This window comes from Cylas formicarius, unplaced genomic scaffold, assembly GCF_029955315.1.
Source record: "Cylas formicarius isolate icCylForm1 unplaced genomic scaffold, icCylForm1.1 PGA_scaffold_6__28_contigs__length_40554024, whole genome shotgun sequence".
NCBI lineage: Eukaryota > Metazoa > Arthropoda > Insecta > Coleoptera > Brentidae > Cylas > Cylas formicarius.
This window is the reverse complement of record NW_026844347.1, coordinates 25,111,783-25,132,407: the sequence shown is the minus strand read 5'-3', so window position 1 is coordinate 25,132,407 and position 20,625 is coordinate 25,111,783. Positions and strand designations below refer to the sequence as shown.

Genomic DNA, 20,625 nt, shown 5'->3' with positions numbered 1-20,625 from the left:
TCAACGCGGCGTTAACGGTACAAAGTACGAACCGAAGAAAGAAAAACAAAACTCAAGCAGAGAAGATCAATATATTCATAAGACAAAGCAAACATTAAAACCACTCGGTGCAACAGGTGGCAGTTATTAACAACGAAAAATTATTTCGGTGGCCAAAACTCGTACCAAAAAGGACCAAAGAAAAAAACGAATCGTAAAGCTCCTGGCTGCATTTATAATTTTATTATCCCCGAGTAGTTTTAAGTGCTTATTAACCGCAAGGGTCGGTTTTAAACGCGCTGCTTATTTTATCTACAAGTCCGGTACAGTTGGTGGAAGTACGGTATCAAAATATTCAATCATAATTTTATTTATTTTCTCGTTACTCTGGCATTTACCGATTTTAAAGACCTGGTATGAATACCTAAAAATATTCTCCACTATTAACGGCAAAAAATGCACAGATATGGGTAAATCACATATTTAATAAGTTCCTACGAAGTCTTAAGTTACAAATTAATTTTAATATCTGGTAGACAAACACTTTTGTCGGATTTAACCAAGCAAAATCTGGGTAGGCCACTGAGACATTTTATGAAAACTTCAAAATCTCTCAGCCATTGCCATTGCTCGGTTCTTTAGCACTTAGTATGGATTTATTTATTTATTTAAACACGTCTACCTAACAGGCATGAAGCCGAACTAACAGGTAGGTGGTAGTACAAAGTATTAAATAGTTACAGAGGCATTGCAAGTAATGGTGATATGACGAAACTTAACCTAAAGTCTAGCCTAACATAAACATTAACTCTAATGAAAAAACAAGAGAATGGGAAAACACTGAAATTTATAATTATAGTTAATGGTACCTTAGTAATAGATTGCGAAAAAAAGTTCAAAATTGTTCTTGGTGTCGGCAGAAAGAATGTGTTACTATGTCTAAAGTTAATACGGGGAACCATAAAATTAAGTTATTAAATCAAGTTACTTAAAATTTTAAATAAAGTCATTAAATATTGATAATTACGGCATTCACTAAGAGACATAGCCAAATCCATTTAATAATATTGTAAGCGATATGCCTTGTGGGAGTATACTCCGTCCAACTTATACCAAACATAGTTCAAAAACTTACGCTGAATTTTTTCCAGACAATGTACCCAGGAGACAAAACTATTGATGCATGCTTCAACTTAGACCTGACGTATGAGTTATATAATATTTTTATCACTTCTGTATTTTTAAAGTCTCTGGTGCAAAGTACGATAAATCCATAGCCTTTTGAGGCTTCTGCCAGTACCTTATTAACATGAGGAACAAAGGATAATTTCGAGTCGAATAATACTCCCAAGTCACAAAAAGTGCTAGAACCGGAGCCAGTTTTATCAAAAAGATGATAGTCATATTTCGCAGCTGCACTCACGGTGGTAAAAGAGACATTACACTTGGCTGTATTAAGCTTAAAGTTAATATTTAGCGACCAATTGTCGATTTGCTCCAAACTACGCTGTAAGAGTAAGAGTAAGACAATCCTCTAAACACCGGATTTTAAAAAAAAATACGTCCTCCGCATATATCAAAAAACTGACATCTGAGATCAAGGTCCTTACCAATGTCATTAAAGAAAACGTTGAATAATAATGGGATCAAAATTGAGCCTTCAGGAATGCCTGAGGAAGCGATTCGGAAAATCCAAAGGCATGGAGCTTCCTTTTAAAAAAACATGTTGCTGGGAACTATTTGGTTCTTAACAACATGAAATATTTTGTCCTCTAGGAGAGATTCTAAAACTTTATGCACAATATACCGTAAAGTTCTTTCAACATAATACTAAGAAAGGATGGAAAGACTTCTAATTCTTCCTCCTTCGGACCACAAAGAGGGATAAAAACACGACACAGTAATTAAGAATGTATGAGCAAGGTCCTCCTGGAAAGGCGGAAAGGCGATATATGCAGAGCATATACCGCCCATACCTTGACAGACTTCCTTTTGAAGGTGTAATATGTGCAAAATAGGAAAGGAAAAGTTGATAGTAAACAAAACGGTTACATATAAAGATTTGATGTTGTACACAAGAACCAGAAATACATCAAAGTGGCGAAACAGGCATATTTGGAAACAATGCAGACAGTCTTTGCTGACACATTGATGGTACAAGGATATTGAATAATGAACACTCATCTAAATAAATTGATCTCAGAGAATATTGAGCTGTAGTTTATGCATAAACAATTCAACAAATTAATATTTAGGAATTGAATTCACTTACTGAAAAAGTCAATGGTTTTTTATGGTTTGTTATTTAGATGTAAATTACGTGTCAAATAGGTGAAAATTTTGAAGTTTGCCATCAACTCAAGAAGTGGAAGTAGACCCGTAAACAGGAATTTTTAACCGGTTAATTTAAACATAAAACAATTTTATTTGCACCGGCACATTAATGTCGGGCGGATGGAGAAAGAAAAACCGTTAGTTGGTTAATGCGTTCTTATTCGAGCCTGGTATACTGGTTTTTAGCATATTTTAAGGTTGCAATTGATATTCGGCAGCCGCGTGCACATTATTTTTTTGCATTAACGATTCCATTTTTAATAACCGTTCATTTTGACTGTTCATTGAAGGAGTACTCAGCTGATGAATTTTATTTATTAAAATGCATTTTATTACACAATAAGTTTTGAGCTACTACGAAAAAAAGCAAATACATTATGCTGGAAAAACGTAATCAGAAAAAAGATCTCTTAGTTTTTTCGGAGACAGTGAAAAAATAGTGAGTGAAATGAAACAAAAATATTGAAAACTAACAGCTGCAGATTGGGAGATATATGGTGGATTAGATACAGGAATAAGGCAACTATATAAAATGCAGCGAAGGTATGATTTCATTAATCAAAACACTAATTTTGGATACTCTTTCCTATATTCAAAAGAACATTGGAATGAATGATACGATGGAATGGAATGGAATGTCATCAAAATTATTATTGAAAATAAACACAACTATTGCTTTAAAAAAAAATATTTCTACAGTTTTAGGACGTAATCCAACTAAAAACAAAAATTTAAAACTTTACTATAGGACGTAGATGCCTACTAAAAATTTGATCGTTGGTAATACAAAAATTAGTTTATATCTAGTATAAAAAAGTAACTCGAAAATTTTTATGCTTTGTGTACACTTCTCGGTGTAATTAGAAATAATAAACCGGAAATTATAAATTCTACAAAAGGTAAAGCTTATCTTTTATTCGATCATTAGCTCGTAAAATGACCGAACCCAGCTTCTATTAATTAAGAAAAACAACATTCGAATAAAAAAACTGAATAGTGTGCCTCGTCCCACGTTTTAATAAAAAAAAAGTCCAATTTGGTGCGGATATCTTGATTACTCAAGTTTTTATGTCCCAACCAGGGCTGAAACAAAAATTTCAGCGATCAAGAACATATAACTGATAACCAAATTAAATATTCTCGGTAATCTCTTCTACATAATACGGCGATTTGGATGTAAATGACTCTTACAGAATTACAAAATCCTACGGATTTATAGACGGAAATATTTCGTTTTGCCGCTTACGGACAGGCTCAATTGTTAAGTAAATTAAAGTTTAGATAAACTTCGTGTTATATTCTTTACCCGACGCTTATTAACCATAACTGTATGAATAAATAAAAACGATTTGCGACTTTCGACTAAAGCGGCGATTTTTTTAAAATAATTATAAAGTTTATTCAGTTCTAAAGCTCTTGCTGCTTCTTATTCCTCTACGGGGTCCCGGCAAAGGCACAGAGGGATAATAATAAACGGACGAGGGCAAAACGTAGTAATACCTAATGTCATCAGCTTTTGAGTAATTGTCATTCATAATAATAAATTAGCGTTTTATTTGGTAAATTAGGAATAATTAAGAAGGAAAATTAGTTACAATCTGTAAAGTGGAAATACTTCAAAAAAAAATTTTTTTTTGGATTCAAATTATTTTATTCACATTGTAAGTTAGGATAAAAATATTATTTTATATGTTTTATATTATGTTAAAAAAGGTTATATCTATCCTTTTTTTCAGAAAATTAATTTTCTCGCGATCATGTCAGAAAACGGCATCTGGTGGCAAGGTAAGCACTCGCAATCGCATCGCTCATAGCAACGATTGATAGACTGTGCTTTCAGAGAAAAGAATAAACCTACTCTCTACTAAAAGTCTATAAGAAAAGTTGGAGACAACACAGAGTTAAAAGTTAAGGGAAATATAATTCCTTAGCACCAACGACATGAAGATACAGATCAAATCCTAAAAACATTTTTAAATGAGAATTATTTGAAAAATATATACCAAGCTATATTCAATAAATATAATCACAATCACTTTCATGTTTATTGGTACTTGTAAAACACCGATCTGAAGTCCCTAATCAAATGATGATTCTACTACATCTAAAATTTTCTCTTTTTCTTTTTCTCTCTTTTATTAGCGTGCTTATAGCACCTTCGTAGTTTTTTATTGTTAAATATGATTCTTTAAGATGCGCAATGTTACTATTAGTAAGAAAAAAATAACTATTTTGGACAAAATTATATTGAAACAGATTTTTTTAAAATAAACTTTTAAGGCAAAAAATAAATCATTGAACAAACAAAATAACATTTAATTTCAAGATTTCATACAAAGAAATGCCCCTTCGACATTAAAATGTTCTTTGTTAACCGACTTATTGAAATATTTCTCGAACCTCAATAAAAAATGACTTTAGATTACCTTGTAAATGCTGTGAGTCGACTGAAAAAGAGGAATAAACACATTGCAGGACGAGAGATTAGATCTGGAATAGGGATAGCAGAGTATGTTTGGTTTAAAAAATGTTTATGTTGTTTAAACCAAACGTACTCTGCTATCCAAAACTAACCAAACTAACCAAAACATAAAATTGCTTGTGTTTCTTAATACATTTTTAGCATTCCTTTCGGTCTGTTTCGGCCAAGAGTTGAATCAAAGTAAAAAAGGCAGGATTAGATTTAACGAATGTGTTTCATTTTAGAAAAGGCTTTTGCTCATAAGAAAATAATAGAAAATTGTTTGTAGTCATTAATAGATAAATACTGGCGATTAATAGTTCTTAAAGGAACGTGGATAATTAACTTAACATAACTTATATAAAGATGAAATAGAAAGATACTTTTGGTTATTTAACTGAGAGGGAACATTTAATCATATAAGTAGGTCATTCTGTGGGAATGCCGCTAGTCGGATGGCGACATCGTACATGGTGGGAAGAAAATTTTAGGAAATTCCTCTGCATATTTTCAATGTGGTACAAAGACATTTCTACAAGATACCGAAGAAAGTTTATAATTTTTTTATAACAAACCATCATGGTGCAATTTTTTTATTTCTCTCTCTCATTCAATTTTTCCCGTATCTTGCCTTCTTCCTTTTTAATATTTTCTGTATTTTATTTAAATTCATTTACTTACCAATTTTTGTGTTTCTAATGTTATTTAGGTTTTACGTGATGTCATTTAGGTGCCTTTGGCATTTGGGTTTCTTTTTATTGGGTGATAAACTCCAAAATCTAAATAATCTTAAATATAATTCTTTAAAAATATTTGTAATTCCATTAAGCCCCTAATAAATTTTAATCGGAGATGCTTTTGTGTTATGCAATGTGAAATCAAAAAGAGTTTTAAAATAGAAATTATATTTAAATAGAGTTTAAAATGCAATACAAAAAATATGGGTACTTAAATGAATCCGCCCAAGTTTAGTTGATATTAAATTAATTTGTTTTATTGATATACCCCATCTTGAAATACTTCATCAGGTCATTGTATGGCGGAACCGCTTTCCTATTTCTATTCTGAGGTAACACTTCTTAACCCTAGTATTCCGTGGTGTACACTTAATAACAGAAAGTGATAAAAATGTTTTGTAGTTAAGTCAAATATAGACAAAGTTCGGTATTTTAAAATCTTTCTTCCCATTATTCTGCATTTATTCTAAACGATCTGGTAACCACGATATCACGATTGATACATTAAACTATGAACTAGTTCTTAGATAATTGACGCCCAAACGTCACTTAAGTCGGAAATAAAGAACGGCGCGCCACCTAGGTTGGTCGGATCCGACGTTATTTTTTTCCACCGCAAACAGAATTTTCTACGAATTTAACCATGAAATCGATTTACAGTCGCTGTTTCAATTTAGTCGATTTCACACGACACCGAACACACCTTCCGCGGCGAAGAAAAATAATGAAGAGCGTTTACTCGGTCCATCGACGATGGCCTTGGATCGAACCTAAATTACACGGGATCTGATAAGGGCGAAAAGTGGCGAGTGGTAATACGCACAGTGAAAATAAAAATGAAAATAAAAAGGCAGTTGCTCATTATCGTTTTTATCGATATATCTGCAATCGGGTCTGATGAGCTGACGAAAATCGCCACCGTTATCGATAAATTTAATCTCGTTTCAATATCGAAAATTACAGTGATACCTGTTGGGTAATGAGTGCGTGAATGTAGCAATAGTAAAGTTACTATTGCATGGTCCATATATCCAATCCATTACAAAAATTCGCAGTTAGTCTTTTTCAATTTGATATAATCCAATAACAAAATCGTGCTTCTAATTTTTTAGCTATCCTGAAAAATAACCAAAGGGTTTTTAAAAATAAAAGGAATTTAAAGGAACTATTTGAAAAACTAATGCTTGTACTTCCGAGAAGTTTTCCAAAATTACGGTAACCACTGCCGTGGTGAATATCACAAAGTGTGGTTCATTTGTTAACATGCGTAAGAAACAATAAACAAAAGCCAATAACATTTTATCCTCTAATACATTTAATAATTATAATTAATCATAATACTAATACTAAAATCTGGTGTTTAAAAATGAGACTGTTAAAGGATTTTTAAAAGAAAAAGTCATATAAACAATGGTCCGCGAATGCTTTGTTTTTTATAGTGTATTCGAAATTCGAATAAAAGGAAAGGCCGAAAAATAGATAAAATTTTTTAAATAATTTTTGGTATTCAGCTAAACTTTCGGAAATATTTTTTTCAGAACTGACTTCAATTAATTAAAAAATAAAAATAAACAATAATTTTAGATAAAAAAAAATTAAAATGTTTTGGACCAAAAAATGCCCTTTCTTGCTTAAAAGATGTGTACTAAATATAATAAAACAACGTAAGTATTTTTAGAATTTTAACATCCTTCGTTTTGGTACTTTTGAAAGTTTTCCCCATTCGGTTTCCAGAGAAAAAACTAGCTAAGCTACTGCAGAGTTGAGCCAAACCTAGATGCAAAAATCGGAAAACCGTTAACTGGGTTGAAACATTTACATATATAGGAAGGAATTGATGAAAATTTGTAACGGTTTCCAGTGGTTAATGTTTAATATAACAAACATCAATATATGAATCAGTTAAAAACATCCAATAATATTTTTTTAAATAATTTTTAACCTGAAGTAAGTATTTAAAGATCTTAAATTTGCTAAAAGTACATAAAGGACTAAAATATTGGAACTTGCGTATCTGACTCCTTTGAGCAACAAGAACTAATTGTTTTATCCATTTCCAAATTCTCAATTTTACCAGCATTTCGACTGCGATTAAGACCATTTAAATTAAAAAAATTACTTTATTTAACGAGAGCCGCCAGAAATCGGAAAGGCTATATAAGAAAGAACACGTTCTTGCCAACTGTTCTAATTTAGACGCTACAGTTATTTTAAATTACTCTGCAGTTACTTAATGCTGCTGCACGAACGACCTGCTTGTGCTTTTAAAATCAAATTAAACGCGGATATGGCTTTAAATGGCAGTATTAATAAGGCACACTTTTGGTTTTAACAAATTTATCTAATAGTGTCTTAACGATAGATTAAATTGCTACAATTTTTTTTTAATTATTTTATTTATTAGAACGAAACAATGCTAAAATTTGGGGAAAGGTTCCGAGTATGTGTCTAACGAAATGTGTTGTTTATGCTTATGTTATTTGTGTCAGTTGATTTAATTCGAGATATTTTTAGAACTGACTAAAAATGAGTAAATTGGATCAATTATTATCTCGCCGTAAAATGAAACACGCAACAGTTAACAGGCGACAGCCTATAACTTTTTGCGCTATTTGCCTAAAACCTATCTAGAAACTATATTCCACCAGCCTACCAAGTACCAAATTCTAAATTAAAGGTGAAAAAATATAAATGACTCCTAAGTTATTGGAGTATTTTTAAAATTTAAATGATTAACATGAACAACAAATGTATTATCATTTGTGTTTGCATCTACTTTAGTTTAAGGTTATTGGTCTACGATCAAACTAATTGCAAACAATCGCTACAAACGAGGTGATTTTTTGAACGGCATCAATTTTAATCAAATCAATCATCAAATTTAGTTAATTCGACTGTTATTATTACAGGTATGGTTATTTTGAACATTCGAATCTTTAGCCAATCTCCTTTGTTCCATTAAGTTCAGGATATGTTGCCCTGAACAAATTCAAGATCGCACTTTTGCTTCGTACCTTAAATAATGAGCAATAGGGCAGAGTTTCAATTGTTCACGCTGTATATTACAGTAGTGCTCCGCAACCTTCTACGAAGCTTGCGAGTCAGATTTCGAGTCCAGTTACAATTAGTCACGCTTCTTGTAAGCTAATTCAATCAGAATATGATAACGCCGCGATTAGATGCGGTATACCTGCGGCGTAATTTTCTTTATTTTTTTGTTCGTTAGTTATTAGAAGTGGATTGCCTTCATTAGTTTTAGCTGGTTTGACGCAAGAAGGTTTATTGCGTTGGAATCATGTTTGGTAGACTTTAAATTTGAGAAAATTATTGTAAAGTCTAACTAACGATTTACGAACGAATTTACGATTTTCCCGAATTGTTCAAACTAAATAAAAAAACATTTTTGGCGAATAGCATTACATTTTCTCTCCAAAACTATTTTTACGAGAATATTGGCAAAAAGTTGTTTGCGTTATTGTGCCGTTTACTATATTTTTCGATTTACTAACTATTCATTATTCTTTAGTCGAAAAATACATTTTCATCTAGTACAGCTTTCAGAAAAAAAATAGCGAATAACTTTCGTTAGGATGAAACAGACGCAGGCAAGAAACGCAAAAATGTTCAAAGCAAAGAAGATACTTACTTTTTGTCGGTGCTTAGAAAAGTGTCGAACTCCACGGACATCTTGCAGCAAAGCGCTTTTCTGTTGTGAGAAGATGAGCAGTTGGTATTAATCATGTGACCGTCTGTAAGGAAAATAATAAAGCATTAAAAACATTAAATAGAATGTATGGCTATTTCATTCGTTGCTAACAGAAGCCAGTACGCCCCCATAGTTTGTTTTGAACTAGTAAGATTCACACGATACTAGCACTAAATACAAACTAAAGCAAAAGGCACATGTATGAACTAAATATACCCCAAAACTATTTCACTCTTTTTGGTCTCCTAAAATACAACTTTTAGATTGTAGGCAATAATGTCAACTATCCCTTATAACTTACCAAAATGTTACTGCAGTTCTGAGCTTGAAACATATGCATATTAAACTCGTATGTCTAAGTGTGTTTTATTTGTTGTTTAAGTTTAAAGGGATGCTGAAAGGTAGATTAGAAAATTCGCTACTGTTGCTTTGACAGCAAACAAATATGTTGAATATTTCTTCCATTTTTTAGCACGAATGTATCGTAAAACTTTTCAAACAAAAGTTAGAAATACCAGTACTAGTCAACAGTAACTACTTATGCAGCTAAATTGATGAATATTTTTCTATCTGATTCTAAAAACAAATGAGTAAGTGCGCAGAATGCATCTGCCGGATACTAGAATCATTCAACTGTTGGCGCGCCGCTTTTACGTTAGAGGTCATTGCCACTATAGATATCTAGTTACACTTTTTTTATTAACGCTGAAAAAAATGACGACACCCCACTAAACGCACATGTTGACGTGCATTAGCGTGCTTTCCGCCTTTTGCATTGTGCGTGACTAATGGTGGCGCTGCCGCCGCTACGAAAATGCCTTGCATTTTCTGCGGAAATGAACGAAAAAAATACTTTTATTCAGAGTCTTCTTCCGCGACGAAAAATCGTCTTGATTGTGAAACTGATTTCAGGCACCTTTGGCTGGCTATTTCAATTTTTATCTATTTGATATTTATACCAATTCATTCATTTAGTCTAGACCATATTAAATTCGATGAGAGGCCGTAACTACAGCGAAAATTGATCTCGAGTGAAATTTTCGCGGCACAATTAATTAGTTTTTGTCAAAATATGAGATTTGAAATAACTGTCTAAGAATGTCCCTTCTCAATATATTTTTAAGTTAGCTTTGAAACGGTATGTATTATCAGCGTCATGAGTGAAGTCCTACAGCTACCGTAATTTGCCGATCGGAATCTATTGGTTCCATTCGTGCCTTCGAACTTCAACTTGACATAACTTAACTTAAGTCTTGAACATTGACGGTTTAGAGACCTTGCGTGGTCCGGACCACGAGAAAACAACATTTGAAAAAGTTTGCTGATGACTTTACGATATCTATGACGAATTCATGTCAAGAAGACAAATGCAATGTGGTTTTAAATGAAGTCAACTCTTGGTTTAATGATAATAACTTCCATCGTAGCCAAAAGCCGTATCAATACTGAAGATCTTCGATCGGTGCATGATGTAAAGTTTCTTGGAATATTCATAGATAAAAACATTTTTAAATTTTAAAATTCATTGCTCTTCTTTGGTATCGGGGTTGGAAGCCAACATCTATTTACTACATAACAAGAATGATATTTTAAAAGAATCACAAAAATTATATTGAGAGTAGACTTAGGTATGGTATAATTTTATAGGGATAATCGACTGATTCGACAAATCTACTATTTGTAAAAAATATTTAAAAAAAATTAATATTTTAACATTGTAAGGTCTATATGTGTTTGACATGTGTGTTTATGTGTTTTTCACTCAGTGAATACAAGTTATAAAGAAGACTTTAGAGTTCCTTATGCAAAATTTAATAGTTCTTATAGAATCCCAAGTGTAAGTGGTGTGCGATTTTTTAACCTCTTACCGAAAAAAATAAAAATGTGTGATAATTTATGTGCATTTAAAAAAATGTTAACGGAATATCTTGTAATTAAATGCCTGTAGAAGAGTACTTTAGTTGTTAGTCTTTTTCCTTTCTTGTTTATAGATTACTGTTTGTAGTCTTATTATTACTATTGTAGGTGTTTCTCGTGGTGTTATATACAACCGCATACTTAAAGAGCATACAATTGTTATTGGGTTTTAGGTAAGTGACAAATTCAAAACTGATATAAAGCCCAAGTGGCTGGAAATCGCAACAATTACACAACAATAAACAACAAGTGAATCCTTAAATGTGGCGTGAAAATGAAAACGTCAAAACCACAATACGCTTGAATTTCAAATCAGTTAAAAATTTTACAGTAGCGTTGCCAAATTGTACCTATTTCCACAAATATTAAAAATATAATATTAGGGCACTAACGAATAATACAACTCCCTCGATCCTAATTCTGTCCAAATTGATATTTGACGTAATTACGCGTATTGTTGCTGGTACTTCTTTACCAGATACCCTGTACTGTATGTTGGCTCCTCGCACTTTTCGAATACAATGTTGCAAATTTTCTCAACTCGAAAACAGAAGATTAAAATTGAATCACTCTACCAGCCTCTACCAGCGCGCATTGACAATGCCGCAAGAACCAAGCAAAGAAGCAAAGCCCAAGTGGCATACACCAAGAGGCAAAAATGCGGGCACCTAGTGAACCGTGGTGCGGCACCTGCGTGGTGGAACATTCGTTCCACTCAGGAAGGCATCGACGGGAAGCCGCCGTCTTTTCTTCGTCGTAGCCGATGGCCATTTGATATGCCACGCGTGCACGCTATTTATTAGGTTCGCGTTTTTATGCAGAATCTCGCGAATATTTACCGCATCCGTTTCGGGTCGCTGTTCAGCATAAATGTGAGTTAATCGGCGCAAAAAAGTCTTTCAGATCCTCGCATCAAAAATTTCTTAGTCGTCCAGTACTAAGTCTATCGCCTATACTCGGTTACATGTCATTTATGACGATTTAACAAAAACTCTGGATCAAAGTTAAACTCTGATTTTGGATTTTTGAAAATATGTAAACAATTTAAATTAAAAGATATTAAAAAGATATTTAAATAAAACTTTGTAATTTTGCGCTCTATCTATAAGATACTAAAAATCAATTGGGGTAAATTTTTCCCAAGATAATCCAATACTAAGTTTCAATTAATTAGACAGAGCTTAAAAAACTTACCAAATAGTCCAAGGAAATATTTAAATGGACCCTAATTTAACTCTATTTTAGGGCGAATAAAATATTGACGTCTAATTTCGGGACACCCTGTACATAGATGCTGCATGCGCGAGTCATTTCGCAACTCGCAATCAACCAATGAGGCCTTGCAGCGCTCAACAGTCAACATGGCTAATACTTCGTCAATTAGATGGCTGTGTGGATGTCACATTTTCTTGGCATTATTTTGTGCAAATATGCTGAGCACATATTATCAGGGAAACAACGAGTTAAGTTTCCAAAGATCGGCCATTTGGAAGGAAAATAGAGTCAAGTTTGTAACATTTAAGGGCGTGCGCAGAACATCATTTCGTATGAAAACGCAATGGTCCTCTAAGACGCAAAAATTTAACGATATTTAAAGTTCATTTATTATCTAATAGCTACAAGGCTGTCAATAAAACTCAGTTTGACTGTATTCGACATCACAAATTCAGTGTCATGAATTAAATTGTGTCAAATTCATTTGATTAATATTATAGGACAAATACAGTTCGCAACCTATGGTATCGCTAACATGTCGCTGCTCCGGCAAACTAAAATGAACTAACCAAAAAACCAAAATGAAATTTTGGTATTTATCCCTAAAAATTTGCATGCATAATTATGACTTTCAAAAAGTTGTATTAGTAAGTTAAATATTGATCAGTTGTTTGTTTTACCGTATATATTAAACCATTTAAGGACTCAATTTTTTTTTTAAATGCACTTACATTACTATTCTGCCGGAGCAGCAGTATCTAAAATAATAAGAGTGTTAGATGTGGTATAAAAAAGAAACATTTGGTGAGTACCTAAAAATGAACATACACGTATTGTCTTTTAGTAGTCTTTTTAGTCTTTTTATATATGAGATATATTATAACTAATAGAATTAATTTTCTAGCTCTTCGATGTTCATGATCAGCTAAAATCGAAGAACAATTTGCACAACGGTGCTATAAAATATAAATAGAACGAATAAACAAACATTTTTCACTAGCATTAGCAAATAATAGAAATACAAAAAAAAGCTATCCGATTATCTGGCAGCTTCCGATTTTGAAATTGAGTTTTCTGAAGTTTTTCACTACTTGTTAATCACTAGAACTTTTCAGTCAGTTACTGAACATCACTCAATATGCAAAAAAAGCCGTTTTATACTAAATACTGTTCGTGTAACGAATAATTGGTTACTTTTTGTCTAGTGCAAACATTTTATTTAATTATTTGGATTAGTCAGTATAAAATTCGATTACTTTAATGTAAAGATCTAAGAAAAAATGTTGTAAGCAACACATGCAAAAAATATATTTGTTGTAATTTAATATCAAATTGTTAAATTTTACTTACTTGTTTTCTGTTGAAAATCCTGGTCTTCCGTGTCGGTAAAGAACCACGTCTGAAACAAGAAATAAAGGAGTGTAAAAGCTAAACTGCAATTGAAAAATGGTGGGAGCGATAGAGGGAATCTAATAATATTTCCCCGATTCATTAATAATTTTTGGAACAAGTTCAACTGCCACTGTTCTTTGAATAATACAGAGAATTAATTCTATATTAAAGGCAAAGTTAACCAAACTTAATAAGCAATACTTAAAAATTATTTGGCTAAATACGATTCGCAATTGCATTTTGGCAAGAAGTCTACCTCAAAAGTAATTGATGAAGTAAAGCGGCGTAGTAAATCCATGTTTATTAAACACCGGTGGGAGGCCTAATTAAAAGTCATCAAAATAGCCATTATTCGCCGAAAAACCGACCGACCGTCGACCGTAATGGGTTTATTGACACCGACGAAAAGCGCAAAACCGACCCAATAAGCGTCCCCGGCCCCCTGCAAAAATAAAACTCGAAAACTAAAACCAATTAACGGGTAATAACATCTTTTAACAAATTTTAACATTTAAATGAACCGCGTCGCGAGCAAAAGAAAATTTTTATTCCGTTTTTATGGGACCACTTTCAGCGCGGCTGTAAAAACTAACTTTAATGGCGGCATTTTCTTAATTTATATGTTGATTGCGCTTCAAGTTGTACTGCCTGTCATTGAGATGGTATAAAAAAATCGCATGCCGCTCCTAATACCCTCAAAAATCCCTTAAAATAAATAGTTTGGCGAATATATATAAATAATAACAGAAATTAAAGTTACTACTACTAATAATTATTTTTATGTATCAGTGTAGGATTTTTATGAAAATCCTACACTGATTCACATCTTGCACCTTTACTCCATAACCATCCAATGTATTTGATTACTTAAAAATGTTAAACATTTGCCTGTAGATAGAGATAATAGATATAAATTGATTACTACCGCTGGAAAAACACTTGCCAGATAGTGATGACGATAAAAAATTGAAAATTTTAAATGTTTAAGAAAATCTTGTAGGGATAGTTTAATGTTGGGAAATAAGAGAGAAACATAACTGCATGGAAAACCTAAACGAAAAAAGAAAAGAAAACGGAATAATTCAATCAGGTAAGAAATATTAATCAGTTAATAACAAATATTAATTAATTAAGCTCAAGGCCGGTAATTTACTTGAAATTTTGGAGTTCGTTAAAATTTTATTTCTATAATATTTGATTCAAAAAATTGATATTAAGTATGTTTTTTTACACTGGAGTCTTCTCGAAATATCACTATTATTCTTAATCTTGTACTAATGTGTTTATCGATGTTTTTCAAGATATACATTTACATACGATAGTGCTTTTTCTAGTTTATAACAGCGGGTCCTACGAAAACAGAGGAGCTTGAACAAACATGACCGCGCGGAAAAAAATCGTACTTGATGTGTTATTTTAGGTTACCTATACCTGCCAGGTAGGTCAAATATCGACAGGTGTTACAGTGGATTTGCTTTAAGTATGGTTTTGATCGCCTGCAGTGTTTTTGCATTGCTTCTATGGTGTCAAATTTGGGATCATCCGTCCATGTAGGTAATATGTATAACTTTTAATAGAAAATATCACATTTATCATAAACTTCAAAACTTAGAACAATTTTTCGATAATTGAGGGTTTTATTGTTACCACTGACAGTAAGGGTTTGCTAGGGAGCCATGTGAGTTAAGGTTAATAACAAAAGGGTATTATTTTTAACTAGAGTACTTCACATCTCATTTAACTCTCGTATACTGAGGATATATAAATAATTTGCATTACAAATAAATTATCCTAATCTTCAACAAAATAACAAATGAAATAAGACTATTTTTGTTTCTCAAAAATTCTAATGGAGATCTTAGCCACACCAATTCAATAATAATACATTAAGATCCGGCGCAAGCAAAGTTCCTACAAAAGCCACTGGTTTATGGCTATAGAACTTGCGTAAATGTAAGTATCAAAGCAAACAAAATCGCACAAACTGATAAAACCGAGAACGTCAACATATCGACTTACAAGTCGTAACTTGAGTCTGGGAAAATCAAATAAAATTGTGATAATATTCTAAACTAAATATTTAGACTGATTCTTGAGTCCATAACGCCTCAGGGACTGACTAACCATAGAACCCCCCATATTATTAGTTTAAACTAGCCAAAAGTAAAGTAATTTTACTAGGACACAAAAACTGTTTTTGTTTTAACCAAATTGATCATTTATAATTTCAGCCAATTATGAATAAACGTTAGTTTTTATGGAATACACTAATACTGAGAACTGACGTTTTTATTTATTAAATTTTAATTGTGAAATTCTTCCGATGGGACTTGTTAAAAATCCTCCGTCAGACAGAGTAGATTAAAACTTCCAAAGATAGCCACGTGTAACATTCTTAACAAGTCCATTAATTACAAACATATATGCTAGACATCAGATATTGCTTTTAAAATGTTACCTGATACTTTTTAGATGGGGTTCGTGTCTTCGACCCACCGACCGACTGCCGTTTGTTACATTCTTGTCGTATCTCTTTATCACCCGCATAACATTTTTCATTTTAGAACTTTTCTCGGGAAATGAGTTTGAAAAAGAAAGAAAATAAGTTTTTCGTACAAATAACTACGGCGACTTTCACACTTACTTTCAAGTAATAGCACGTAGCCGAAAATCATAAATATCCTTAGCATATGACATATCTTTGAAAGTTGCACAGAGAGATGTATTAATGTCAACTTCGTAAAAATTATCACGAAAATTCACCGTTAAACCGACTCTAGTTTTGTTTAGATTTGAGGCATCAAAAACAGGAAAACGAGAATAAGAACATGCACAAAAAACATTAATAATGTTGTTATGATAATGCTAACCTCAACTAACGAAGGCACCGGCAACAGATAAAATGCGAATTGCTGGAATCTATTTTTTCAGTTCCTGCTTAGTTTGGTTAATTATAATTTTTGCAGGGACAAAGAGAATATCATTTCTTATCAAATTGAACAATTTCATTTGATATCTTGTATATATTTGAAATACTTGTCACATTTGTTAAAAAATATAGAAAAAACCTTCAGCCTCCTCTATTCGAACCTTAAAACATTCAAATTAAACATGTCGAAAGACGTAACAACCCCAGGCACAGGTTTGCATCAAAAATGAAAACGTAATACCATATGTCCGCCACAACGTGGAGACAAATTAAGTTTTCAAGAGGCATTATGAATCAGTCGTTAAACCACTTCGCTACTCGAAATTTATAAACAATCTGTGGGAACTGTGCTAGGCAAATATACAGAAGCCGCTCGAGAGTTTAGTTTGGGTTTGTATGAACAGAGGCGGTTGTATTTTTCGTGTAATCGCTGTTTAAAATCCACTAGAGAAGATTATTCCTAACCTTAGAAGACACTTTTAAATAATTCTTGTCCCTAAAAAATCTCTCTTTCGATTTGGTTTGCAACTTAACTATTCTCTCTCTTATGATTTAATACAAAGTTCGATCGCAAAAGCGATTTAACACTTTTCTCCGAAACGGTCACTTGGTGTAGCATAAAAGGAACGAAAACCAACATTTTAAAAATATTTACAATTATATTTTATTATATATTGAACCATAGTTATGTTCGTTAGCAATGGTCAATTGCAGTACAGTTAAATACCTAAGAGTTTAGTAAACCACCTAAATCCTCTCTATCATGTTCAACTTATCTTGCTTATCGATACAAATTTTTCCGTAATATTCTAATTTATAACTATTAATGTAAAATACAAAACAAAAGTGGGACATTTACATTATAAACTTAAATAATCGATTTTATACCCTATTTACTTAAAAATCCGTTTTTGTTAATAATATTAGTTACGTATATCGGGCACAGTTACATCGATCATCCCGCTCGTAAAATCACTTTCTATCATTCCCAGAGACAAATTGAGTCCCGGCGGCCAGCCGCCCCCCAGACCTCTACGTACACCTAATAAATACGCTCATGAAACCGACAAGCAGCAGCATATTGTTCCGGCGCTATTAACAATATCAGGGGGAAACGGAGGGTCTCGCTTTACCGATTTATGACCGGAGGATAAGAACGGTCCCACGGGGGTACCTTCGACTTTCCCACGAGTAACACGCGTTCAACTTGTGTCGTCATTATGCGACCGACAATAAGAGATTGCGTTTTCCGATATTTGTTTAGACCGGCACACGGCTTTTGGGTTTGGATGATTTGTTTGCTAAATCGGCCGGTAAGATAGAGAACGCGTGCCGACGTTTCGGTTGTTGCCGTTTTTTAAGCAACGAGAGGATTTAGGTAAGTGGGATTTCTGACTTTGTTGGGGAGCCATTTCAGAGTCATTTCTCTATTGCTGAAATTTAAAGGCGCACCTCAAAAATTGATAATACTGGGTTTGTTTTTTTTCTCTTTTACAGGACTTAAGTTTCGATCCTCTAGCACTATGGTTGTACTGTGACCCCCATCACTTAGCAGATGTGTACTGCTAACACTCCAGGAATGTTTTTGTTAGTCTCTGGTTCTAGAGAGGTTATCCCAAAATATTGTTGCCTACACTATTTAAAGCTCCAAGCTGATACAAAACCCGCATGGCAATATCATCCTCCTGGACCCAAGTCCTAGATACAAGGTTCTCAATAAGGCCATGATGCTTACTGATGTCACAGTGTCAGGTAAACCGTCTTGTATTGACGTATTTACTGTCTAATTTTAGGAATATCATTGGTTAAAGTCGTGTGAGAGGTCGACAAGACGGTTTAGGTTCAATTCTTTCCCTGGCGGATTTCTTCGCTAAGAGATTCACATCATCTACCACCTTGACTGATGAAACTTACCAGAAGTGAGAATGACATTAATCTTTACCCAAAAACGGTATCAGACAGTACCAGCAGAAGAAGAAAGAAATTGTGACTTCCTCGGAGATGCTTTCATTTTCGATGTTCGTTGCGACAAAATTTTCTGATTTATAAAATAGTAGATGAAAACATTATTTTTTCCAATCGGTAAGTTTCCCAAGCAGCCGGAGACCAAAGTTAATTACGAAGGTGACGTAATCGTTGAAGGATAGTTTTCTGTCAATTAATAAATAACCAGAACTATCAGAAAACGTCACAAATTTTCAACAATTAAACACATCTTTGGTGTTCCTCATTAATACGCGATACGCACAGCAGCTTACATGTGCCTAGTGATAATAAGTGTGTTTAAAGAGTGCGGAAAACTGGAAAGGGTTAGCGGCAAATGCGCCGCTGGAAAGAGCATTTCATTTTTAATTAATATATAACCCACAAATTACCGCTGATTTTATATAAATTATAGCTGTTTCTAACGAGGCCATAATAAAATTGTTGAAATTTAACAGACAAAAAAAATAACCACTCTTTCAAACTCATTCGGAAAGAGATCACCAGTTTCTGGTATCGGAATGGTAACCTTCAAATTTCTGGATATTGTTTTGATTGGCTGAGGTCTAAAATTAGTGAATTTTACTGAACTATTTACAAATCTTTTGGATTCCTCCTGCATCGGTTGTTGATGAATCGAACTTGCTGGCGTTTCGCAAATCTTCCTGTTGGCTTCCTCAGAGCCTAACTTAAACTGCTGCTGCGGAGCTAAAGGAGGTGCATGACTGATTTCCGTATTGGTAAAAGGTAAAAACCTGAGTCGCGGTTAAGATTCCTTAGTTGTTTATCTATTTCCATATATTCTCTGATTTTTCTTTGGTTGAAGAATTGGTTACATGCAAAAATTTTAATATTATCGAAGATTTGATGTCCAGTTTCCTCATTGTGTTCGGCAACTGCTGATGAGTTTATTTGTCGTAGTCTAAAGACTTTTTCATGTTCTTTGAGCCTAGTTGATATATTTCGTCCAGTCTCTCCAATGTATTATTTGAAGAACATGCATGAAATGCTGTAAACTCGAGGTATCTCAAAGAGAATTTTGTCTTTTTGAGAGTAATGTTTTGAATTTAAAGACCGACAACAATGACTTTCGGACTCATTGTCTTTGGAAGGTTGTGGTAAAGTATATTTTGCGCTGGAACTCTTAATATCTCTAATGTTGAAATTATTAGAAAGGATATAGGTGTAAGTTTTAATTCTGGGTTCAGTGACGGTTGACATAGTGTTACGGCTCTGTAAATAACAGAGTTGATAACCGATGATTTTGGGGCAAATGGTGATGTGACAATGCATTAAGATATCGATCTGTGTGCGTAGGTTTTCTGTAAACAGAATTTTCCATTGATAAACATATCTAAGAATGGAAGCTTATTATTAGTTTCTTAACGTATCTTAAGGTGTAGAGAGTTTAGATGGGAACATGAGGCCAAATAACACAAGATCCATCAACGTCACGTTTCCATAATTTTGGTTTTAGATGGGAGGTCTCGAGGGCTTTCTCCTCAAATAAACTCATTAGCAGATGCTGAGCACAATCACGAAATCGGACATAAAATTTTATTGGATAAAACCAAATTCTTGCATCAACTGTAATCAACTCTTCTACCAACGAAAAATCCGAGCATCTATAGAAATCCATAAGCACCCATATAATCTTAACCGCCACTCAGGTCTTTACCCTTCACTAATATGATTATCAGTCATCCGAAATTATGCCCCTTTAGCTCCGCCCCTTCAAACAATATATGTACAGAGTAGAATTCGAGTGCAAAATGTGTGAAAGTTTCAGATCTTTAAAGTTTCAACCTGCTTTTTCTGTTTAATCGTGACAGGTTGGTGACAAATTAAAAATACTGACAATAATTCACAAAAATGTTTGTAAGTTTTGGTTGACACAAAATGGGTAACGCCCAAGTCATGCTTTGTATATGCACGGTCACTCTAAAGTATTCCTACTCGAACACAAACCAAG

General features: G+C 33.3%; 1 protein-coding gene across 1 annotated transcript in view; it reads right to left on the bottom strand.

The window, feature by feature from the left end:
- Positions 1–20,625, bottom strand: part of LOC132703788 (fringe glycosyltransferase) — a 128,000-nt gene that overhangs the window by 98,756 nt on the left and 8,619 nt on the right. The window contains exons 3-4 of the mRNA XM_060673261.1: positions 13,700–13,748; positions 9,158–9,260 (exon numbers count right to left, since the gene is read on the bottom strand). Of these exons, the coding sequence (XP_060529244.1) occupies positions 9,158–9,260; positions 13,700–13,748 (152 nt within the window). The remainder of the gene's footprint in view (positions 1–9,157; positions 9,261–13,699; positions 13,749–20,625) is intronic.